The sequence below is a fragment of the Taudactylus pleione genome, unplaced genomic scaffold (genome assembly GCF_031769625.1).
Source record: "Taudactylus pleione unplaced genomic scaffold, aTauple2 ptg000506l, whole genome shotgun sequence".
Lineage (NCBI taxonomy): Eukaryota > Metazoa > Chordata > Amphibia > Anura > Myobatrachidae > Taudactylus > Taudactylus pleione.
Window position 1 is genome coordinate 143,415 of NW_028284908.1, and position 26,599 is coordinate 170,013.

Consider the following 26,599-nt stretch of genomic DNA (forward strand, 5'->3'; position numbering starts at 1 on the left):
CACTTTAATCTGACAGAAAATAGTTCATAAAATCGTTCAGGAAATCGTTGGTAACAAAATTGTTACGTGTGTATGCAGCTTTTAAAGTTCAAAAATAGTTGTGCTTGATTATAAAACATCTTTAAAGTGAACTTCTCCTAGACAGCAATTTTGTTTGCTCAACCAATATGTATCAATTAACTAGGAGCTAGTGCCAAAACTGAGGCACTATGTGCCTCATGCCTCACTGGTCTCTAAACATCCTGCTGAATAGATAGGCCACAAAATGTGTGAGCAGGTGACGGTTACACAGTGAAATGAATGAAAAGCCAGGAAAACACTGCATTAAATTATTTATTTTTTCCCCTCCAGATTTGGAGTTTTCTAGCAGTAAGAAGTTCTGCTACGACTATGAGGGCCTGGTCCTGAGTGGTCTGCCGGAAGATGGATTCGCAAAGTCTGGCATTCGAATACGGTGCAGGGTGGAGATCAGTGCGGCTGCTCCCAGGCTCTATTACCTCAAGGTAAGAAGATGGAAACACAAGTTTCTCATTTCATCATTAAATTGCGCAAGAAGAGAAAACTCTCATTTTCTGCTTTGCTTGCATGGACAGGATGCAATTACATCTATTATTTTAGGAAGTGCCCTTGATGCAATTTCTAACATATGCCAGATAGTTATCAACCAGTCATGGGCTTAACGGATTTGTTCTGCTTTCTGCTCGGCAACACATAGGAAAATAATTTGAACTGAACAACAAACCTTTATTGGATCAATGCAATTGCTGAGAAACTGAACACCAGGCTATTATTCAATCATCAATTATTCAATCATCCGCTGTCATAGCTTCAGACTGTAATTGCAATGCTGAATTGCCAAATTACGCACATACAGTGTACGTGTGCACGTGTCTACGCTCTCTCTCTCTCTCGCTCTCATATGATCTATGGATGGCTTGCAGTGCACTCTCTTTGTTGAGGGGACATTGTGGCACTCAGCTCCCTCTGTAATACCCCTTTTCCACCTAAATTCCGGGTCTGACCCGGAGTTGGAACAAAGGCCCTCATTCAGAGCCGGACGCTCTGAGCAGAGCGCTCGCTCTGAATGAGGGCCTTCCTCCATAAAAATGGAGCGTCCTCCTGGACGCTCGTATAGCTGTGGGTCACCACCCACAGCCTATACGAGCGTGCAGGTTGATGGTCGCGATGGTCTTGACCATCGCGACCATCGCCACTGCGAGCCGGAGCCTGCGGTTGAGTTTCTCAACCGCAAGGCCCGGAGTGATTTTTGCTCTATCAGAGCCAAAATCACTCCGGGCCGGCTTCTGATGGTAGGCGTTCCCTTGGGAACGCCCCCGTCTGGGAGGCACGCCCCCGGCACGCCCACCAAAGGGGGCGTGCTGTCAATCAACATCGACAGCACGCCCCCTTTGATCAGACACAACGAGCGAAGTAAAGTCCTTCGCTCGTCGCGTCTCGCGCATGCGCACGACGGAGCTCCCTCCGTCGTGCGCATGCTCAGTGCACACCATCGACCCACTTGCAAGCGGACAGCCGCTCGCGAGTGGGTCTGAACAAGGCCCAAAGTTCCTATCCGGATCAGACCCGGAATATTGCCGGTGCTGACTCGGGATATTCCCGAGTCAGCGCCGCTCACACCGCAGCCGGGTCTGCATAGACCCGGCTTTTGCGGAGTGAAAGTGGACGCTTGGAGATGACGTCATCTCCAAGCGCCACTGAAGCCGGACCAATCGGCCGGCTAGCAGCGCTCCAGGCTACGCCCGTGTTAAACCCTGCTAGTTACCTGGGTTGGATTGCCGGGTCACTCGACCCGGCGATCCAACTCTCTCCCCTTTTACACCAGGGAGCTGCCCGGGTTAACCCTTCAAAAACCCGGATTTTAGTTCCGGTGTAAAAGGGGTATTAGGTTAGTTCCCTGTAGTTAGCTGCACACCAAGGGCGGTATACAATTCGCCGCGATAAAGCGAAAACTTATCGCCGGAGAAGTTTTCAACCTAATTGCCAGTTTTGGTGCGATATAATTGCGTGTTTTCGCAATGCGCGCTCCCGTTTTTCACCCTATCCATTTACAAACCACACGAAATGCATATGTGCGATAATTGCCCATGGCGAAACTAGCAAAAAGTACAGCACATTTTGGGGAAATCAGTCTGTACCCCATAAAAAGCCTAACTGACATAGGAAATCAATATAGAAGTGTATTACTAGGCCTAATAAAAGTATTTTTGGTTTTTAAATTGTGTGAAATGGCTGTTATATGTGTATTTGTATAAGTGTGGAAAAATGATAAAATAAAATATTTTTGGAGAAAATAATTACTGCAGTTAAATTGGGGGTACATTAAAATGGGTGCTAGTATATTTTTGTGTCTATAAAGTGCACTATAAAAAAAATTAAAAAATACACCTGCTGCATGCACCTGTAATCCTTAAAACACCTGTTACATCCATACAGCTCCCCAATATACCTGTCACATCCATACAGCCCCCCAATATACCTGTCACATCCATACAGCTCCCCAAAGTACCTGACCCAGTACTTTAAACACTTTTTCAACAGTTTTTACATTTTCACCCCAAAAATGCCGTCATTATTACGGGGACTTAAGTTAAATAATTTTTTTTTGCCTATTTATTCTTTAGGGGAGGTGTTCAAAGGGTTCTGAACCAAGGGTAGGATTCAGGTTGGATCGGCTGGCCGCGTTCGTTCGCACGCAGCCAGCCGATGTATGCATTATGTACACGTGTATAAGACGGCAGGATCGCAGTGAGCACGCAGAGTCCTCACACAGTGAATGACAGAAATTGACCGTTTGAGGGTGGTGACGGGGGTTGGTCAGAGAAACGCAGGCGTGCCTGGGCGTTTAAACTCCGTTACAGGGGCGTGTATAATTAAGCCCCTGCGATAGCATACACTGGCAGAAGTCTAGATGGCGAGAGGAAGTTTAGCAATTTGTGCGGTATGGTCAAGTCAACCACAACTGTGCGGATGGTTCCGATGTTACTCGATGTTACCGATGTTTTCGCTGACTTGCGGATGCGTGTCATGGGAAGTGGGCGGCTTGGTATAGAGCTGCGGTTGCCGTGCGATTGCATTCATTTGCGTATTTTCGCAGCGAGCGGGGTGCGTGCGAACGCAGCCTTGCGAACCAACCTGAATCAGCCCCCAAGTCCCTACATTTTTAGCCCAAAATAGGGACTTTGCACATTTTTTCACCTGCTCTGAGATGGTGAAAACTTTTTGCCGGTTTCTGTCAATGGAGTTTTCGAATGTGCGACCACTCCGGGAATTGGATAGTGCAATAGGCACTTATGTGTAAAAAGTTCGCACCTGCGAACGCTGTTCCCCAAAACTCAACTTGTCACTCCTAATTGAATCCCCCCCCCCCCCAAGCCTGATAATATCCACTGTGTGGCAGTATAAGTGTTTCAGGATAGCGTTCAGCGTTTAGGGGGAGGTTGAAGTGTTTTCCATAGCAACCAATTAGATTCCTGCTATCATTTATTTTGTACATTCTATACAATAAAATATATAATCTGATTGGTTGCTATAGGCTATTGTCCTCTTTATAAGGTTTTGGTAAATCTCCCCCTTCATTTGCGCACAATCAATAAGATCACAAAGCTTTATTGGTACGCCACACAACAGGGCAGAAGAATATCTTACACGATCAGGTGTGCTGAATGCCGACAGCTGTTCCCGTACTCGGCTTATCCATTAGACCAGTGGTTCTCAAACTCGGTCCTCAGGACCCCCCACAGGTCACGTTTTCCAGGTCACACAGCAGGTGCACAGGTGTATTCATTACTCACTGACACATTTTGAAAGATCCACAGGTGAAGCTAATTATTTCACTTGTGAGTGTGAGGCATGCTTGCTGACATTTGGCTCCCTCCTTCCGGGATGTCGGGTTTACAGGGCTGGGGGCGTGACGCGGCCAAAGGGGGCGTGGCCCGGCACATGACGCAGCATTGGGGGCGGAGCATGGGGGTGTGACAGCGCGATAGCGTCATCGTGGCTCCGCCCCCTCTTCACGATGCCGTGATTAATGGCATTGTGCAGCGGGGGAGGAGCCACGATGACGCGATTCAGTGCGAATCGCGTCACCGGCCCCCCTGCTGCCAGGGTTTGTACCTAAAGGCGCGGGGGGGTGCGGGCACATCGCCGGGGGCCGGGAGGATTGCCTGCCTTCCCGGGAGGTCGAGAGGCTCCCGACCAAAGCGGGAGGGTAGGCAAGTATGGTGTGAGGAGACCTGGAAAACAAGCACTGTGTGCGGTCCTGAGGACCGAGTTTGAGAACCTGTGTATTAGACAACCTACTCTACCTCCTGGGGCTCATGAGGCACTGAGCAACCCGGATTACATTAACGCATTTCTATGTTTTGTTTGTTTAACAAAAACGAGGGCGGCCGTGCAGTATATTGTCAGTAAGATCCCATAGGGGTCTTCTGGCTGTTTGGCACCTGTATGTACATTATAAAGAACAGAACTTTTATATGAGTACGTCATCATTCGCTAATATTTTTACAAAAATATATTTCAACAAAAACAAATTTATAGGTAAATACATTGTGTAAAGTACATAACAATCCCAGACCCTCCAACATGACCCGTTCCATTAGGTACAAAATGCTCTGCTCCTGGACTTCCCTTTAAATGTATGATTGCAGACACCTGTGCTGAAACACCTGTCTCATCTATTACCTAGTTCAACACAGGTGACTGCAATCATACACTAGGTGGAAAGTCCGGGAGCAGAGCGTTTTGTACCTCATGGAACGGGTCATGTTGGAGGGTAGGAAATCCACGCCATTCACTTTACATGTTAAGCATGTTTACTAAACTGTGTTGGTTGGCCACAGCCGGCCGGAGGTTCACACGCAGTCCCCATGTTGTGAATTGAGAACATATGTGTTGTTAACGCCGTCATACAAAACAAAAACAGACCCACAACAGGTTCATTGTTTAATGGTCGCTACCAAGTTCAATGTAAAACATTTAAATAATACAAAGATAGACACTGAAAAGTTTTCTGATGGGCAAACCCCACGCAATGGAAATGTGCAATGTATTAATAAGGGGCCTATTCATTAAACATAAAACTTCTCTGGAGATAATTAGCTTTTGAACTCTCATGGAGTTCTAGCTAATTATAGGTGGAATTCATCATTCCACCTCTCCATAAGTATCTATTCCGGTATCTGTCATTTTTGCGATGACAGCTTTTCGGGAAATAGATACTTTTCCTGCCTACACTACCTTATCGCATCTGGAAACAGTGCTGCGCATGCGCTGTTACATCTGTAAAACCAGCGCATGCGCAGCACTGCCTACAGATGCGTTAAGTTTGTGTACCCCCCCTCCCCCCTCCGCTCACCTCCCCCCCCCCCCTGACTTACCTGTCCGCGCAGCAGCCTCCGCCTCCGTCCTGCTGGTCTGTCATGTGGTTTCCCAGCAGAGCACATGAGAGATTAGGGAAAAAAAAAACTTTTTTTTTTTTCTTCTAAACTTTCTTGTGCTCTGCTGGGGAGCACACATGACAGACCAGCCTCCGGAGCCTGAGGACGGAGCAGAGCGCCGGAGGGACTCGTCGGGGGACCTGCACACGCTGATACAGGTAAGTCGATTCTGCTATTCGCCACCTCACAGTGGCGAATAGTAACTGCATCAAATTCCGAAAATTGATAATTTTCGGAATTTGATGAATACCACAATTTCCACATCCCCATACTAATGTACTAATGTACTAATACTAATGTACTAATGTACTAATGTATGGGGAGTGTGGAAATTAACGCAGGGGAACTTAGCAAGGAGATATCTGTGATATCTCCTGTGCTAAGTGGCTACATGAATACCAAAATAACGTTATTTAAGGAAAATGTCCTTAAAAACGTTATTTTAGTGTTGATGAATAGGCCCCTATGACTGAATGATTTCAACTTTCTTGGCAGCCGGTTGTGATGGTAAAAACTCTCAGGGATGCTCCTTGTCCATAAAACACACTTATTCCGCTGTTCTCATGTTTGAGAGTCGCAGGTCTCTGCTTGTGCCCAGGGGTACGGCTTAACTTAGGGTGATGTCTATCAATATTTACTAAGTGGAAAAACATTTCCAGATTTCGTGAAAAGAAGTCCTTCTGTATTCTGGGAACTCATTTTTAAGGTTGGACCTGAATTTCTTCCAAGTATCCATTCATGTGTAATGATAAAGTACAGTAAAATCATGGACTTTATCATTCATAAAATTAGATCATAAGAATGTAAAGTCTTTTATTTTTTTCCAGATACGCAACATAAACCTGCAAGATTATAATGGTTATTGGCCAACAGATAAATTTACCACTTCACCTAAATTAACCAGATTACTGGAAAAACAGCTCGTCAAGCCGATAAAGTTTGAGTATCGACACGGTCAAGTGGGCGATTTGCACCTAGTGAGTGGATTGTCGGAGACTACAGTGAATATCCTGAGAGGTATTTTAAATATTCTTCAGCTCACCATAAAGAAGACTCACAATGCATATAGCTTGCAAGAGGTAAGTTACTTGCATACATAATAAATAATATATTTAGTTGCTCTTGTCTAATCCTTATTGAAGTTTCCCTCTTTGATCATCTAACTGTGGACCTGATTCAGACCCGCTCGCTAGGATGCGTTCGCTCGCTGCGCATAGAGAGCCCAGCAGAGTGAGTGACAGGAGAAGCCGTTTGTGGGTGGTGACAGGGGCTGGCCATTAATAACGGGGGAGTGGATGTGGGAACGCAGGCGTGCTTGAGCGTCTTAACGGCGTTTTAGAGGCGAGCATAATTTAGAGGGAGCGTCATTGTACACATCACCTGGCTGGTTTTTACACTAAAGTGATCGCAGTGCTTGCAGCAGGGTATGGTCAACCTCAAGCGCTGCGATCGCATCCGATTTTACCTGATGTACCGATGGTTGCATACACTTCCTGAAGATGACGTGCGCAAGTGGGCGTCTTAAGACAGGCCGGTGGGCGTCTGCATACACAATGCGATCGCACTCTAAGACATAGTGGGCATGTTAATGCCTTGCCGTGCAATCGCCCTGCCTACGCAATTTGCATATGATGGGTGCGAGGGAACGCATCTAGCGAGCGGGTCTGAATGAGCTCATGTGTTCTGTGGACCTCATTTACAATTAAGAGTTACAACTATAAATCTGTCCGCCCATTTTAAGTGTGCATCCATCATTAATTAATTGATTGTCGCTGAAATAAACATAAATAATATTTATTAACCATTGTCCGCTTAATAAAAATTGTACCATTTTTTTTTACTCTGTATTACTAAAGTACATTACCCTCAATAACAAATGTATTAAATATTTGTGCCCCCATAAATATTTGCTTTCAGTTTTGGTTTTGTAATGGAGTATTCATTAGTAAAGCCTTCATACTATACATATTATGAATGTGGCTCTGTATTGTGAGCCTGATTCAAACCCGCTCGCAAGCGCTTGAGCGCTCGCGAGCGGGTCGATGGTGTGCTCTGCGCACGCGCTGCAGCCGCACTGCACGTGCGAAAGCCCCGGAGCGAGAGATAAATTCTCTCGCTCCGTGGCTCACTAAGGGGCGGCTGTCGATGGTGATCGACAGCTCGCCTCGTTTTGTAGGCGTGGCAGGGGGGTGGCTTCACAAACGGAGACGTTCCCAAGCGAACGCCTGCCGTTTGTGGGCGGACCCACTGACATCACCAGTAATGTCAGTGGGATAGCTTCCAGCTCTATTAGAGACAGAAGCTCTCTGGGGCTTGCAGCCACGTGACCCTGCCATAAGGGTCTCGTCGCAAGCCCCGATGGGCGCTATGGTCTTGACCATCGCGGCCATCATCTTGGCTGCACGCAATAGCTGTGGGTGGTCACCCACAGCTATGCGAGCGGCCAGGAGGCCGCACAAAAAGAAAAGAAAACGCCGTGATTTGGAGCGAGCACTCTTTCAGAGCGTCCGTCTCTGAATCAGGCCCTGTGTTCTGCCTAGGCAGGTAGTAATCCAACCAGCCAGACCTAATGTCTAGCGTTATTTCCGGCGATTTGCGTCACATCAGATTTGAAATAATCGGGAAAATAATCAGATGATAAATTTCCTTTTGGACCCTCTTACTTTTTATAATAGAAGCTTAAGATTTGTATGCAATTATTATTATACATATATTAAAGATATTTATTAATTTAGTACCAAACAAACCTACGTTATACACTGTTAAAACATCTATGAATAGGAAGCAGATAGCTGATATTCACTTGTACTGTATGCTATAGGTAGACAACATCAGCACACGTAGGGATAGAGGCCCTCATTCAGAGCCGGACGCAATTAGCGCTCGCTCGTCCTGAAAATAGGGGTGGCTATTCAAATGAACCGTTCGCTGTTTGCGGTCTGTTCACGCCTCTAGGTCTGAACGAGCGAACGAAACTTGCGGTGGTTTTTTGGAAAAATACGCCCCCTGGCCGCTCGCATCCTACGTCATGTCTGCTATTTATTAGATTAATCGAGTACATCGAACAGGGTATGAACTGCTCGCTATTCTTGTGGTCGGTTTTTGCTACCACAATCTTGCGAGCAGTTCTGGCTATAAAATAACCCAGTGACATAGTTAATGACGCTGCTGTATTAATTATGCACACCCATAAAACGCCCGTTTTGACCTTTAAGCACGCTTGCGTTCTGATTTCCACTCCCCGTTTTCAAGCACCTTCCCCTGTTACCACCCACATACGCCTCATTCTGTCACTCAAATTAGCAGGCATTCGCTATTTTGCGAGCACATGAATTTCAACCGCACTGACTGGCTCGCGCATGCGTATAACGATCCGTACGCATGCGCAGTTGGGCAAACATCGCTCGTAGCGAACGAGCTGCCGCTTACGAGTGGCTCTGATTCAGGCCCAGAATCACTAAAACGTCTCAAGAGAAGAAAGTGCAAGCGTTGCCGATCAGATTGTAGCTATAATTTGCTAAATTATTTTTTTTTAGAAATGTTAGTAAATCTGGTGAAATATATAGTTCTGTAGGATTTGAGTCAGCTTAGGGACAGTTCTCTGCAGTAGGCGAATAGTAAAAATGCTGGACGGCGAAAAAAACATTTTTGTTATTGAGAGCGGCAGGGCGGGGTGATTTAATAAAATTGGGGTCCCACGTGCAGCCTACATGCGGACCCCTCCTCTGCCTGCCGGTGGAGTTGCAGAGTAGCTCTGGCACTGTGTTAGACTACTGTGCATGTGCAAGTCTTTGGAAAAATGGTGGCCACGCCATTTTCCTGGTGATTTCTGCAGCACCGTTCTCCGGTATCCAGAGAGGTTAGTATGATCTATGGGGGCAGGGTGTGGGCCCCTTTTCGACACCCTGCACCTATTAGATTCTGTAATGTAAATTAATATAAGACTTCTGCACAAACATAGTCAGGACGCAGAGATCAGCTATTGCACGTGTTACGGTTCATCCTTGAGAATCTGAGCAAGCAGCTTTCATCCACAGAACAAGAAAGTATCATCTGCAAGAACGGGGTCAGTGTAGGCTATTGGTACAAAGAGGCAACGACTGGTTCAGAAAAATATACAAAATAAAAAGGATAGATGTATTTATTATCTGGCAGTGTGGTATATACAGTATGTATTAAGGGCCTGATTCAGAGCTGGACCCTCTGAACGAGCGCCCGCTCTAAATCAGGGCGTTTTTGTTTTTTTTTTGGAGCGCCCTCCTGGACGCTCGCATAGCTGTGGGTTACCACCCACAGCTTATGCGAGCGTCCATGATGATGGTCGCGATGGTCAAGACCATCGCGACCATCGGGCTTGCGACGAGACCCTGCGGTAGGGTCTCCGTGACCGGAAGCCCTGGAGTGATTTTGGCTCTATCAGAGCCAAAATCACTCCCACTGACATCACTAGTGATGTCAGTGGGGCCGGACCCAGACGGTAGGCGTTCCCATGGAAACGCCTCTGTCTGGCAGCCACGCCTCCGGCACGCCCACCAAAGGGGGCGTGCTGTCACTCACCATTGACAGCACGCCCCCTTTGGTGTGAGACCCGGAGTTGTCGCTATCCGGGTCTCGCGCATGCGCACGACGGAGCTCCCTCCGTCGTGTGCATGCGCACTAGGGCACCATCGACCCGCTTGCGAGTGCTCAGCGCTCGCGAGCGGGTCTGAATCAGGCCCTAAGAGTATTGGTATTCCAAGGAGATAAGTCAAGGACATAATTTCATGTTAATAATAACTAGGTGTTATAGCAAACACGAGGCATAATGGTTAATTTAGTTACATTTGTGTGTTTTATTCTTTTGTAATAGGCTTGACAAAAGCGATAATAAAGGCGCCGAAAAGTCGCTTCATTAAGCTATGTGATTGAAGCGTATTTTTTCCGGAGTGTCGTATATATGGATCTATATATATGTGTGTGTATGTATATATATATATATACTGTATATATGTACAAGTCTAATACTAGCTGGTTTGCATGAACACCCTTGTTCTGTAAAAGCTCAAAATAGTATAAAGACAGACCTAAAAATCATCTGTAATCTGTCTTGTCTTAGGTATGGCCCTGCAAAATAGCGAGATAATAATGTACCACCCTATCGATGAGCCCTGTTTACATGTCAGGACTTGTGAAGCGAATATAAGTTGTATCAGATTATTAAATGTTATCGAGTGACAATTTTTAAAAGTTACATAAAGTCATTTGCTTGGGAAACAGTGATGTGCGTCTGGCGGCGGTGAAGGGGTTAATGACGTAAGACTTCCTGTGTGTATCTATTATGAGACATAGGAAACCCCCCCTCATCCCCCCTCCCTCATGTGTCCAATAAGATTCTCAGGATGTGAGCGATATGCAGAGAACAAGGCTAGGGGGTATATTTACTTAAGTGAGAGTTTTTAGAAGTGGAGATGTTGCCCATAGCAACCAGTCAGATTCTAGCTATTATCTTCTAGAAGGTGCTAGTTAAATGTTAAGTAGAATCTGCTAGTTAAGCCATGGTGGTCTTAGCCAGCAGCAGGTTATTAGAAGATAAAGATGTTTATCAACGCGTTTCGTCTTGCAGAAAAGGCTATTATGACCTTATCATACCCCCTGATGAAGTCACGATAGTGTTTTCTGCCAGACAAAACGCATTGAGGAACATCATACCATTGAATTGATCATGAGGTGGTGAACATTCCTTGGCAGTAGTTACAGAAAGTTTGACTTATTATTTCTGTAAAGACATGATGAAACCAGTAACACAGTGTTCCCTGAGTTGCTGTCACAGTTAAACTTGGAAATGAAAGTATTTACACTTAATAATTACATCTATAGCCCGTTGTATACAGTGTGTCTATGCTGTCAGAAGCACAAAACTGAAGTATTGAGTGAATGTTATGTTCTCTAACTGACAAAAGTAGGAAAAATACATTCAAAGTCCACAAGGACATCTCCTTTCTGATATATGTCATAGAAATAGGTAGAAAGTTTGAAAGATTATTTTAGAAGATGTAGAATTTCTTTGAACAGGCAGAAAACTTGCACAATAGCCAATTAGTATGGTAAGAACGTCCAGTCCTTACAAATTATAGATATATAGTGTTCAGGGGAACAGGAATGCAGACTTTAGTAATAAATATACAATAAATGCGTATGAGGTATTTAAAATGTTAACCCTGTTTATTGAAATCAGTCAGTGTGATGTTATACAGTATATGGTAGAGATTGTGACTCAGACCAAAGACCTTGATCTAACTCACAGAAAAGCTAACAGAAAACTTCTAATTTATTTAACCAAGTTTCTTAGTTCCATTGAAGGGAATAAATCATCAATAGATGATATTTTGGTTTTTGATTGAAATAAAAGTGTCAGTATACATATAATGATTGGAAAAGATTTAAAGTAGGGATGTGCAGGCTCGGATAGGTTCGAGTTTGCACGCCGAGTTCGGATTTTTCCCTCCAAAAAAACGGAACTCAGAAAGAGGCTAAACGTCATCTTGCATGGACAAACATCATCATTCCTGGACAAAAGTTATTTCCATAGCCCGATCAGTAACCCACCGACATGGAAACTATCTGCTCCTGATTCCGCTCATCAATAAAATTTACTTCCAGAAAATGCATTACAATGTGATCACCATTATTTTAGCAAATAAAATATAAATTAAAATCTCCTTTAATCAAAAATTATTGCCAACTTTAAATATTCCTCTGAGTCCTACTAACGCATATAACATTTGGCGAACAACAGGGACCATTCACAAATGAGCGAGAACATTGTTGCAAGTTTGGCGTAAACTAATTGATAGACAAAGATAGCAGCGTGTCTCTCTGGGAGAAAAGAAGCACTTTGTATAGAAAATATTTTACATTTGCCATATTTCAATATAAATCAAACGGCTCAGGTCAGGTGTCATTAACCCCTGCACTGCTACGGGCTTTCTCACTCCTGGGCTGAGCCAGTTTTTCCATCTTTGTGCTTATTTTTGTTTATGCACTACCCACACATATTAATTAACAGGCCCCCGACTGAGTTAAGCACTGCAAACGGCTGAATCCTGCAGAGAAACTTCAGTCATTTCTTCCTGTTTCATTTGTCAATCATTTGATCAGGGCCAGGCGCAGGCCTATATCCCAATGCTAGGCAATCTTTTGGGGCGGCAGAGCAGTGCAAAGGGCAAGCACTATATACTGTACTAAAAGCTTGTACACACTATTTTCCAGGACTGGGATGTTGCAGCAATAATGTTAAGCTCAGATCACAGTATCAGCAGCCTAACCACACCCCCTCCATGGCAAGGCCACCCCCCTTGTGCTGAGACACGCCCCAAAAATATCAGCAGTCTGACCACTCCCCTTGTGCTGAGACACGCCCCAAAAATATCAGCAGTCTAACCACGCCCCCTCCATGGCAAGGCCACTCCCCTTGTGTCGCTTCGCACACGTTCTGCCCCTGGAAATCCAGTGACCTTATATGGAACGCACTTTGCAGCAGCACACACACATTCTGACCAGCGCTCACTTCTCTTTGCCACAATTATTAAATTGCCACCACAGGGTCCTTATTCAGAAGTGGACACTAATGCAATCGCAGCCGCGATCCCAGCTGCAACTGCTGTGCGAACATATACGCCAACGCCTGCAGCCACCTGGAAATGTACTGAGACGCCCACCGGCAGCGTCGCAAATCCAAGCAGGTGCATACGAACACGCAGCAATGATCGCAGATCTTTCGATAACACTGGGGAACAGTCAATCTGTTGCCAGGGATTTAAGAGTCGATTTTGATTAATTTTGTGCTCCTGATCATGAATATGCCATGCTTATTTTTCAATCGGCTCTAGTTTTCGAGGTATGCATATGTCTTTAATATTTATCAAAAATGTAATTAAACAATGTTAAAAATAGTAAAAAAAAAATTTTTATTCTGATTAAATTTGATTTGTAAAATGTAATAAAAAGACACAGGATAATTACATACACAAGTGTTAGGAAGCTATGAGAACCGTTATTTTTAGGATTTTCTCTTGTTGCGGGCAATCCCTCTGCAGACTCCAACGTTGTAGTAACATCCGGCTCAGGACAGAGCTTTTCTTGAAGTCTGGATGCTAATTGCTCAGCTCCTTTTTCGATAAATTCAAGTCACGAATGAAATCGTTTAGTTCCTTTTGAGACATTTTTTGGAGTAGGGGAACTTCAAACTCACTTTCATGTGTGTTGTCACTTGCACTGGATGAAATTAACATTTCCTCATCATCACATTCAACTTCGCACAAAGAACTAAATGACGATACAGGTAAATCTTCGCTATGTGGTATCGGTTGTGTTGCAGAATTCATACTTGGGTAATTCCCATTTGCGTTTCTTAAATTGATTCATACCCTTCACATTTACAGCACAAAAATAGCAGTCACTCAAGTGATCTTTTGGCTCACACCACATCATAGGTATCCGAAATTAAGTCCTTTTCAATCACCTTTAGTCCAATTGCGGAGTGATTCTACGCAGGTTTTACACACTTTGTAAGGAACCCAAATCTTGTCTTGCTGGCTTATGTGACGTCCAAAATAAACCTGATACGCTTATGTTACAAATACAGTTATATTTTTTCAATCCTTTGCAACACTATATTATGTACACCGCCTCCAAGAAGAACTTATTTTTACGGTGAAAACGTTTTGTTTCACACATTCAGTGCTAACTCCCAACAAATGCCGAGGAGGTATTGAAAAAAACAAGCCCAACCGGCAGGAAACTGGTTGTGGTGGGACAGAGAGGGGGCCGACCATAGGAACAGGAGGAGTCCTAAATGCGTCACGCAGTCCTCTCTGTTGCTCCTCTCTGTATGCTGGGAGCAGGCGTGGCTGTGGTCTGAGGATGTCCCAGCAGGCTCAGCAGTGCGCTGCTCCTCTCTGTATGCTGGGACCAGGCGTGGCTGTGGTCTGAGGATGTCCCAGCAGGCTCAGCAGTGCGCTGCTCCTCTCTGTATGCTGGGAGGAGGCGTGGCTGTAGTCTGAGGATGTCCCAGCATGCTCAGCAGTGCATTGCTCCTCTCTCAGAGCAGACAGCGGCGGTGCGTCAGGAGCGGGGATCAGGTAAGTCAAATTTTTATTTTGTTCTTTGTGTGTGTGTAAGCCTCGCACTACAGGGGGGCACTGAAATAGGGGGTGGCAGCCACCAGGGTCACTTTATAGGGGGGGTGCCCATTACTGTGGGCACTGTATAGGTGTGGCCACTACTGGGGGCACTGTATAGGGGGGCTACTACTAGGGGACCTTAATAGGGGGGGCTACTACTGGGGGCACTGTATAGGGGGGGCTACTACTGGGGGCAATGCAGCATAGGGGGGATTACTACTGGGGGATTACTATTGGGGGCACTGCATTGGGGGGGGTGGGGGGCGTCAGTCCATTACATTGCCAGGGGCGCTTGGATCACTAGATACAGCCCTGCTCCCTTGCTACTATTTCTGCTGGCTCGGTGCTTTACATATAATCCTAATGCATAGTTATCTGTGTTACTGTCAGTTTTCCTGTATAATAATGTACTTTTACCTTAGCTCTTTTTCTAAGTCTTATATCATCTAGCTCCAACCACTGTATATTTTACTATTTAACTTCTGCTCCCACCAAATCTCCACTTTTATTATACTCAATAATAAACTTTTGTTTTGCAGACAATTTCTCCCACACTGTACTCTTACTTACATCTCTGGAAATCTGCACTCTTACATTCTTTCTTCATTCCTACTTTCAACTTTTTCTTCCCCTAGTTACATCATCCTTACCATGACCATGTTTTCTTCAACTCCCACCCTCACTCAGTGTCCACTAATCTTTTGTTCTGCCCCTTTCTTCCACCTTTATCCTTTCCCCCTTGTCTCCTCCACTTCCTCTTCCCCTTATCTCCTCTGTTTACCTTCCTCCCCATATTCTCCCATTACTCCACTTTCATTCTCTTATACTCCACCGGGGTCCTACGACCTCACTGCTAATCCCTCCTTCCACCCTCCTCTCCATGTAACTTCACCCCACATCCATCCATATATCATTAAGCTCCCTTCCTGCCCACCTTCTGCTGGCTCCCCTTCTAGCACTGGAGACCGCACCATCGCTACACTCTATTCATCTCGGTCCCCCAAATTAATCTCACCTCCACACTATAGCAACCCTGATAATCTCATTCAAATCTCCAACAAACTTTGTCCCTCTATCCTGTTCCCTCTGGAATGCCAGGTCAGTCTGTAATAAACTGGTCCCAACCCATGACCTTTTCATCTACAACTCCCTGAATCTCCTAGCCATTACTGAAACCTTGATTTTACCCTCTGACACCACTTCTCCTGCTACTCTCTCCTCTGGGGGCCTCACCTTTTCCCATACCCCACAACCTGGGGGTCACCATGGTGGTGGTGTTGGGGTCCTTCTATCCCCTGGTTACTCATACCAACCCATTCCCTCTGAACCATCCCTTAAATTCTCTACATTTGAAGTCCATGCTATACGCCTCTTCCACCCAGTACACCTCCGAGTAGCTGTCATTTACCGTCTCCCTGGCCCTCCTTCCAAGTTCCTTAACAACTTTGATTCCTGGCTCCCTCACTCTCCTCGGACCTTCCCTCCATTATCCTAGGTGACTTCAATATTCCAATTGATATCACCACAGAATCCTCTGCCTCCAAACTCCTCACCCTCACATCTTCACTTGGTCTCTCCCAATGGACCTCCTCACCCTCCCATGTGAGTGGCCATATGCTTGATCTGGTCTTCACTCACCAATGTGATATTTCTGTTCACTCCAATTCCCCTTTCCCGCTTTCTGACCATCACCTTCTCTCTTTTAACCTGTCCCTCTCTCCTTCCCCTCCTCTACCTCCAAAAGCCACCATCACTAAGCGTCACATTGACGCTATCGACACAGTTTCCTTTTCTTCCCTGCTTGACTCACTTCTTTTCCCTCTCCTCTCTCTCTCCTGCCCTGATCAAGCCACTTCCCTATACAACGCCTCCCTTACTTCTGCTCTGGACTCTGTTGCTCTGGCGATCACTACTCACACTCGCAGATCTACTCCCCAACCCTGGCATTCCAAATGCACCAGATACCTGCAAAAGTGTTCACAAACCGCCGAGCGACAGTGGAGAAGATCACGCTCTAAGGCAGATTTTCTCCATTTAAAATTTATGCTCTCATCCTACAGTGCTGCTCTCTCCCTCTCTAAACAGTCATATTTCAAGATCCTCATCTCCTCAGTCCTCTAATCCCCAGTGTCTCTTCACCACTTTCAACTCCCTCCTTCACCCACCCCGTCCTCATATCCCCTCCTTGCTTTCTGCCCTTGACTTTGCTACCTACTTTACATCTAAAGTTGATTCCATACATCAGGACATCATATCCAACCAGTCCCCCAGCTCTCCACCTTCTCCTTTCCCAGATCACCCCTCTCCATCAACTTCACCAAATCTAACATCCTTCTGCCCTGTATCTGGAGAGGAAGTCATGGCCCTCATCCGGTTCTCTCCCCCTTCCACCTCCCCTCTTGATCCTATCCACTTCCGCCTCCTCCGCTTCCTCTCTTTCTGCCTGCTCCCATCTTGCCCACCTCATTAACCTCTCCCTCTCATCAGGCACTATTCCTACTGCATTCAAGCATGCCCTTGTCTCCCCCATTCTTAAAGAAACCTACCCTTGATCCTAACCTTCTTTCTAACTACCGTCCCATCTCTCTCCTCCCTTTTGCCTCCAAACTCCTTGAGCGGATTGTCTACAAATGCCTTACCACTTTTCTTTCCTCCCACTCCCTCCTTGACCCTTTTCAGTCCGGCTTCCGTTCTCTCCACTCCACTGAAACTGTCCTCACGGAAATGAATGACTTCCTTGCTGCCAAATCCAAAGGCCACTAATCTCTTCTCATTCTACTTGATTTCTCTGCTGCTTTTGACACTGTGGACCACCCTCTCCTGCTGAATATCCTTCACTCCCTTGGTCTACGTGACACTGCCCTCTCCTGGCTGTCATCCTACCTCTCTGACCGATCTTTCTCAGTTTCCTCTCATGACTCCTCTCCCCCCCCCCACAGCCTCTTACAGCAGGTGTTCCCCAAGGTTCTATTCTCTCTCTATACATCCTCACTAGGTGAACTCATCAGCTCTTTTGACCTCCATTATCATCTCTATGCTGATGATACTCAAATCTACCTTTCCTCCCCTGATCTCTCCCCCTCTCTTCTGACTCATATCTCCAACTGTCTCTCTTCCTGGATGTCCCAGCGATTTCTTAAACTTAATATGTCTAAGACTGAGCTTATCTTCTTCCCACCCTCCAACATAACCTCACTTCCCACTATTTCTTTATCAATTGATGGAATAACTATCTCATCTAGTCCCAAAGTGCGCTGTCTTGGAGTTATCCTGGACTCATCCCTCTCCTTTAAACCACATATCCAGAACCTTTCACAGTCCTGTTGTTTCCATCTCAAAAATATTTCTAAGATCAGACCGTATCTCACCCAGGATGCTACTAAAACCCTCATGCTCTCACTGGTCATCTCCAGATTGGACTACTGTAACCTCCTCCTATCTGGCCTCCCCAAATCCCATCTCTCTCCTCTCCAGTCTATCCTTAATGCTGCTGCATGGCTTATCTTCCTCTCCAAATGCTCTACATCTGCCTCTCCTCTCCTACAAGCCCTCCACTGGCTCCCCTTCACTTTTAGAACCCAATTTAAGGTTCTCACGCTCACTTACAAAGCCCTCACCCAATCTTCCCCATATACATCTCTGATCTCATCTCCCATCACGCTCCTCTCCGCTCTCTTCGTTCAACTAATGCACACCGCCTTTCATGCCAGCTGATTACTTCCTCCCTCTCCTGCCTCCAAGACTTTGCCAGCGCTGCTCCCCACCTCTGGAACTCTCTCCCACTCCCCATCAGACTCTCCACCTCTTTGCAATCCTTCAAACGGGCTCTTAAGACCCACTACTTCATCAAAGACTTCCAGCTATCATTCTAACTCCCTGCGACATGCTCCTTCCTCCCCATCTACCCCATCTGTGTCATCCCTGTTTGTCCCTTTTAGAATGTAAGCTGTTACGAGCAGGGCCCTCTGCCCTCTTGTGCTTCTCCTTACTATAGTGTCATTTACTTCTTACTCACCACTAGGGCACCTAACACTTGGCTGCTTATGCTCTGTTGCTTATCTGGGTGTTATGGTCACTAATGTAGCCATATATATTATCCATGTCCTGGTCCTGTATTATATTGTTCTGTAAGTTGCTTGTCTACAACTTGTTTATGTAGTTTGTTAGGTGCTGCGGAACATTTGTGGTGCCATATAAATTCATAATAATAATAATAATAATAATAATAATAATAATAATAAAATATCAGCATTACGTCCACATCTGAATGTGGCCCATAGTTCATAAGCATTTATGCTCAGTATAATATAATAAGTAAATAATATATGTACTATGCTGCGAGGAGACTGGGGACACATTTTTAACACTTCAGAATAATGCTAAGAGAGAGGTCAAAGTATGTTTTACAGCAGCCGTGTATACTGGCCCTGAGGCAGCCACAATATTAATATTAATGAGTTATGCAAATCATCACATGATCCGTCCAGGTTCATAATATATTATACAACCGAAAACAAATAATAATACATAGGGTGAGGAGCTTATTTATGTTCTATTGTACTCATGCAAAATGGAATCACTTGCTTTACTCTACAGCAAATGTAGGCAGACTGTGCCTGACTGTCAGCTGTCGTGGAACTATAAGTCACAGCATGTCCCACCTCCCATTCATTGTTTAAGAAAAAAAATGAAAGCATCCATGTTTCCTAACGTTTGCTCGTCATATACTTCCTTTCAGATGGAAAATAAGATAATACATAGGGGTCTGATTCCGAGATGTGCGCACAAGCCGCCGTGGCCACGTCTATTGGCGATCCGTGACTTTGCAGATACAGTGCGCTTCCCTGGTGTAAATCTATGGGTAGGAATGTGCAAGGACTGAGCCACCCACTTGCAGCATCAGCAGACGCTGTAATACCACTTGGTGCGCCTTTACACGCCACCGTCGGTCGCACATTTGAAACTGGCGCCAGCCCTGTGGCAGGTGCAGCTTATGCCATCTCAGTATGGCCTCCAATCAGATCGTTTAGTGCCAGTGTACGCCACCACTACTGCGACACTCCCATAACACACCTGTGAGACGGACCATCTCCGCCCGCCTGTTTAGTCGCCTCCCAGTCACCAGCCAGGAACGCCCACTACATTTTCAAAACACTTCCGTGTGCGTGCGTCTGAAATCGTAACTGCGACTCTGAAAGAACACAAACGGGTGCGACTTAGATGCGCAGTAGCAAATAAATTACTGAACTCCGCCCACGTCGGCAGTGCGTGCTACTCAGAGTCGGCCTTGAGTCTCAATAATCTTGTTGATTCTCAGCGCATTAGGAAATCTGAATTATGGGAGATTTGTTCGGGATAAAGATTTTGTAGTAGACCAAAGGGGACTGTCCAAGAGAACCGGAACATATGGGACCTATATAGGTCACAGGTCGCCATGGTAATTACTGTAATGGAGGCTGATCTCATGCTCTTATCTTCTCCTGCAGAACGGGATTGGCGGTGTTTGTCACGCCAGCTACTTGGTTCAGGAAAACCAAAGAAACCAGCTACTTGTTACCAAGTCGGTAGACCTTAATGACTGTGAATACCGCGAGCGGATGGTCACCGGTAATGCTTATTTACATACGTGTGCCAGCTGTAAGCAGGTAGGAAATGTACGGCTCTGTGTAGTAATGTATGCCATGTTTCCCCTTACCCGTCTCTCTATGGGTGAGATGTATCAAACCTGTGAGAGAGATAAAGTGGAGGAGTCGCCGAAAGCGACCAATCAGCTTCTAACTGTCATTTATCTAGCACAGTCAATGAAATGATAGCTAGAAGCTGATTGGTTGCCTTGGACAACTTCTCCACTTTAACGCTCCTGAAGGTTTGCTACATCTCCCCCTATGGGAAAGTAATTATGTCTTTGCTCTTTTTCTCCTTTTGAGAGAAACAAAAACTCCCGCGCTGCGGTGACCTATAATTACAAGGTGAAAGCTACGGACGTAGGCGGTCGTCTGTTGGAGGCAGAAGTGAGGGAAGTTCATCAGTTCACTCCATTCAATGAAATTGACGGGGCTGTGGTATTTGAAGCAAGGTACCGTACCCTGACATGTTATTCTTAAGCCGCGTATCCACTACACGATATAATGAACGATTGAATGATATCGCTATCATTCAATCGCTCATTATACTGTGCAGTGGACATTGAGCCCGCACTGAACGATATATCAACAACAAGATGTTTTAAAATAAACATTATAAAACCAGAATTTCATTAAAAATGTAAAAGTTTTATTAATTTCACGACACCGACACCCACTTACTATAAAATAACCGATATTGGCAAGTGCAGTTGAACACAAGCCCATTCGCAGAGCCAATTGTGTGAGTTTTTACTCCGCACATGCGCTGGATCTCAACCGCGGGTGTCGCAAAGTCGTATATAACTGGACGCTTTTACACTGGCAACAGAGAGGTCGTTGCTGTCCTGCAGAGGGGCGTTCTCAGATGTGTCCTCATTTACCTAGCATGAGATGCTTGGCGTGAATTAGACATCGCACTACAGATATCCAATTTCATAAATACATAAAGACGTATCGTTTGCACCAGGGATACAGTGGGTGCAAGTGCGCAGTTATAATGTAGATGGGTAGGCAATTGGAATCCAAGTGTACATATAGGGGCAGTCTGTCCACAGAGATGTAGCTCAACATGCGGATGAATACACACAATTAGTTCAATGTACACAATGTGGGATTAAATATGGCAACTTACATTGAAGTCTACATCGATCCCATGATCATCTCCTCTTCTGTGTAACAGTAATTACTCTACACCAAGATGTTTAGCTCTTCAACGCGTTTCGTCAGGTGGCTACCTGCTTCATCAGAGAAGCGTGCAGAAACAACTGGTAGCGGACATCAAAGGTTAACTGGCCAGCAGTAAGCTCCTGAGTTTCACCCTCACTTTCAGGGGGGGTTAGAAAATAAAATCCGGTCTTGAGTGCTGTGTCTGAGCGCCATTCAAAGTTACAGCGCCACTTCTGAATACTGCTCAGACACAGCACTAAAGACTGGACATCTAATGGTTTATATATTTACTAAAGCTTCTAAAACTGACAAGTGATGATGTTGCCCAGAGAAGTTATTTAGCGGTATTGGACTGTTTTGGTGCATACACACAGTCAGATTTTCTTCAGATCTGAACGATAATGATTTGAAAAATCGTTCATATCTGAAGGAAAATCTGACATGTGAGCCTTGAACGATGCGCGTTCCCATTTGTCAGATAACGATATATGACATCTGATGTGTTTGCGGTCAGTTTTGGACGATTTCAGTTATTTTAATGCAGTCAAAAATCGTTCAATCGTTTGTAAAATCATTCAATCGTTCATCTGTCAAATCTGACCGTGTGTATGCACCATTAATGGTATATATACGTCTTCTCAGACCTAAGGTGTATACACACGTAACGATATTGTTACCAACGATTTTCTGTCAGATTTTCCCTTGAAACAGTGAATGATTTTTTAAGTGTAATGAATGATTTCTTGAACGATGAATGAATAGTGGGCCTGATTCAGACCCGCTCGCAACCGCATGGTGCTCGCAAGCGGGTTGATGGTGGCCCAGTGCGCACTACGCCTGCACGAGCCCCGGAGCGAGCACAAAAAGCACTCACTCCGTGGCTCACTACAAAAGGGGCGGCTGTCGATGTTGATCGACAGCTCGCCTCGTTTTATAGGTGTGGCAGGGTGGTGGCTTCACAAACGGAGGCGTTCCCATGCGAACGCCTGCCGTTTGTGGGCGGCCCCACTGACATCACTATTAGAGCCAGAAGCTCTCTGGGGCTTGCGGCCACGAGACCCTACCACAAGTGTCTCGTCGCAAGCCCGATGGTCGCAATGGTCTTGACCATCGCGACCATCATCTTGTCTGCTCGCAATAGCTCTGGGTGGTCACCCACAGCTATGCAAGCGGCCAGGAGGCCGCTCCAAAAAAAACAAAAACTCCCTGATTCAGAGCGAGCGCTCTTTCAGAGCGTCCGGCTCTGAATCAGGGCCAGTGTTCCTTCTCTTAATGAAAATCGTCATGTTGGACTGTTTGAAATGGACGATGAACGTTAACTACAAACGGGAGCGCGTTTCAACGTTCATCGTTATAACTCAGAAACTGAACTATTTTTTGAACGACAACGACATCGTTAACGACAAATCATTAAAAAAATCGTTACGTGTGTATGCACCTTTATCCTAGACTTGAGGTTTTGTTATTAATTATTTTGATACTATTAATAACATTTTATCAGAGTATAGGGTGAGACGCACTGCATGGTGGTTGGGATAAATTTTGGACTAGGTGGATTTGTAGAGGTAGAAAAACACCAATAAAACATTTTTTAGCAGCTCATACTTAAATGGAAAATATGGAGAACGAAACAAAGAAAAAAAATCCAGTTTATATAAGGTCTACAAATACCCACATGATACTGTACATGATTCATATCATTGTTACTCTTCACAGACAGAGACTTGTGTTAGCAACCGTTCAAGAGCAGATTCATTCGACCCCGGAGAATAATGACTATATCACCAAAGAGTCGCTGCGGTATCACTTTGAAAGGAAACTTATTCAAACTCCTTTTCAGTTGTTAAGCAGAAAAAATGCGGAGAACCAGGTATGCGACCGCTAACAATATTCCAACAATTCTTTTGTATTTGTACGTTCTGTGTATTTCGTAAAAAGGCTTCTTATTTAAAAATATATTATTGGTGTCTGTACAAAGTGTGCTCTTGGCAGCTGTGTTCTCAGATATCGCAGCTACAGGCCACAAGTCAGTGTAACTAAAAAAGTATTATGTTAATAAGTGTACTGTATCTACAAATACATAAATGCCCCTTAAACCTTCTACTTCACAGTTAAGACTAGAGATGTGCTCCAAACCATTTTTGCTGGTTTTGGTTCTAATTCGTCAGCCGGTTTTGGCTTTGCCAAATCGCTGTCACTGGTTTTGGATTTTTTTTCCAAAAATTGGCACAAAAAAATCTAAAATCACATAATATAAGAATTTTTTGTTCCTAGAGTATTATTAACCTCAATACCAATAATGTCCAGTCAATTTTGACCACCTCACAGCTCCCAATATTGTTTTTTAATATTCATTTTTGCGACTGGGTGAGAGAAAGTATTGTTTCACAGTCAGTTGTTTACTTTAAAATAGTAGTCTTCTTGGTCCACTTCTGGGAAGAAGTGCCATCCCCAGCAGCAGTAGCAGTAGCAGGCCTAACGCTGAAGGATTCTTCTGAGGAATCCTGCACAGGGGAGGAGTCACCTAGCTTTAACAAATTGGATGCAAGACTGCCTCCGATCATTACTGTGGATATTGAGGATGAAGGTGTTGGTGGTAGAGATTGCTGGTGCTGGGATCTAGTGGAGAGAAGGGACCTAGATGATGCTGGACTGCTTGTTGTTATTTTTCTGATGTTGTAAAAAAATGTTCATGAGTTCACTGCAAATGGCGTAACAGGAAGAAGGTTCCTAGATGGTTAACGTCCCTACCTCTACTTACCATGGTTTTACAAATGCTACAGATGGCTTGACAATTGTTGTCAGGATTTGTGTAAAAATAATTCCACACACAAGAGGTGAATTTGTTGGTCATATTCCCAGGTATTACAATGGCCTTCCTCTTATCATGGCCAAGAGCTGCTTCCACTGGTGCCTGACTTACACAAACAACATCCTCATCCTCAACAACCTCCGTAGCGTCAGTGTCAGCTACACAAATATCCCCCTTTATCCTCTTGCACTTCCTAGGTGACATCCTAAATTTCTCTGTCATTAGCTATATTTGTGCTGCTCATCCCCACATATGCAGAGGGATCTGAAATGGTGGAAGGCGGCTTCTCTGCGAGTACAACAGTATCAGAAAGATCAGGCTCACACATAGCACTTGTGGAAACACTTAGAACCTCCTCAGGGATTTGTGACATTTCTATTTCTGAACACACAGTTTGTTCTACTGGCTTAGTGGTTTTCATTTTTTTTACACCTCTCCTATACTCCGAGTGAAAAGGTCTTGCATTGGCATGAGAAGCAGAGGAAGATGCCTCACTGACACTTGCAGAACCACCACTTATAAATAAAGGCCTCAGTCTTTCCTTGCCACTGTGTGTGGTGAATGGCATGCTGGCAATTTTATGTTTCTCTGCACCATAGTTTAGTACTACATATTGTTTTTTTTATATTAGATGCCCTGACTTAGACCCTCTATGCCGTTGAGCATCGGCTTTAGTAGATTACGTTGAAAGACTAGCGTCATCATCGTGACTGGTGGCAGCAACTGCAGCAACAGTAGTTGGTTGCTCTTCTTTAAACTGAACGTTATCCATTTTTCATTTTGCAGAACACTGTGTGGCTTTTATATGCACATGAACAAAGCACACTAGGGTAAAGCGCACCAAACAGTATAAATAGAATTTAATGTATCTATTTTTTTTATTTTGTTTTTATGATGTCGCAGCTCAATTCAAACTGCATTGAGTCACACGGCTTATATGTGCATGTGAACATCTTTACTGATGGATACAGCTCAGCCTATATACAGCAGAGTACAGTACATCATACAGCAGTGTGCACCCCCTATACACATTGACTAAGAGCAGCACAGCCATTTGTGAGTCTGTACACAGCACAGCCTATATACAGAAGAGTACAGCACAGCATACAGCAACGTGCACCCCCTATACACATTGACTAAGAGCTGCACACCCACTTGTGAGTCTGGACACAGCACAGCCTATATACACTACAGCAGAGTACAGCGCAGCATACAATAGTGTGCATCCCCTATACACATTGACAATGAGCAGCACAGCCTGTTACGAAGTCTGGACACAGCACAGTATACAGCAGCATCCCTGACAAGGAAATGACACAGCACTGACACAGCACAGCCTATATACACTACAGCAGAGTACAGCACAGCATACAGCAGTGTGCATCCTCTATACACATTGACTATGAGCAGCACAGCCTGTTACAAAGTCTGGACACAGCGCAGCATACAGCAGCATCCCTGACAAGGAAATGGCGGTGAGTCCCGCCTGCTGTGCCTTATTTAGAATCCAAAACCTGCGAGAATCCAACGCCGCGATGATGATGTTTTGCCTCAAAGTGGAATCCGAGGCAAGCAGTAAGAATCGAGCCGACACTCAGATTGACTCGTATGTTTTAAAGTTCGGGCGGGTTCGGATTTCAAGCAATCTGAAACGCTTATCTCTAGTTAAGACCAGTGCTATTTTTTAGCAGAAACAAGCAGGAACTTAAGGCCTGATTCACTAGGCAATACAACTGTGAATGCAATAGTGATTATGCACGCAGTTCAACTGCGATAGTATGCTAACCCATTGCAGTCGCAATGCCACCACTGCACTACATAAGGACGCCCACTTTACCTTACACACATCCGTAATACTTAGTAAGATTGCGAAACCATCAGCAACATCGAATACCATCGCAGCCTCATGCACACTTGGTCAAGCTCTGACCTCAGGAATTGCTAACTTCCACGCACACTATCAGGCCTCAGGCTGCGTAGGGCATCACAGTGGATAATTTATACACAACCCTGCAACAGCGTTCAAACGCACTGGCATGCCTGCACTCGGCTGACCACCCCCCCATCACCATGGACAAACGGCACTTCATGTCAATCACTCTGCGATGGGTCTGCGTAGCCGATCACAGTGGCCGGTTCGCGCACGCTCACTGCAATACACATGCATGCCCAGTACACAACAATCGGCCAATTGCATGCGTATTAGCAACTGCGTTCCTTGCTGAATCAGGCCCTTAGTTTCTGAACCTCTCATTAACTATGACATAATTTTCTAAGCCAAAATGTATATTTAATATATATAATTGTTTTTCTATAGCTTCCTGAACCTATTTTTCCAGAAAATAGCCCTGGTTAAGACAGTAAACAAAGACTAAC

The 26,599-nt window shown here is 45.0% G+C and overlaps 1 protein-coding gene across 1 annotated transcript in view; it reads left to right on the top strand.

Annotated features, from left to right (window-relative positions):
- The window catches only part of LOC148501691 (vitellogenin-1-like), a 170,358-nt gene that overhangs the window by 10,987 nt on the left and 132,772 nt on the right, over positions 1-26,599 (top strand). Inside the window, 5 exon segments of the mRNA XM_088450072.1 lie at positions 352-503; positions 6,287-6,538; positions 20,107-20,265; positions 20,548-20,696; positions 23,128-23,281. Of these exon segments, the coding sequence (XP_088306198.1) occupies positions 352-503; positions 6,287-6,538; positions 20,107-20,265; positions 20,548-20,696; positions 23,128-23,281 (866 nt within the window).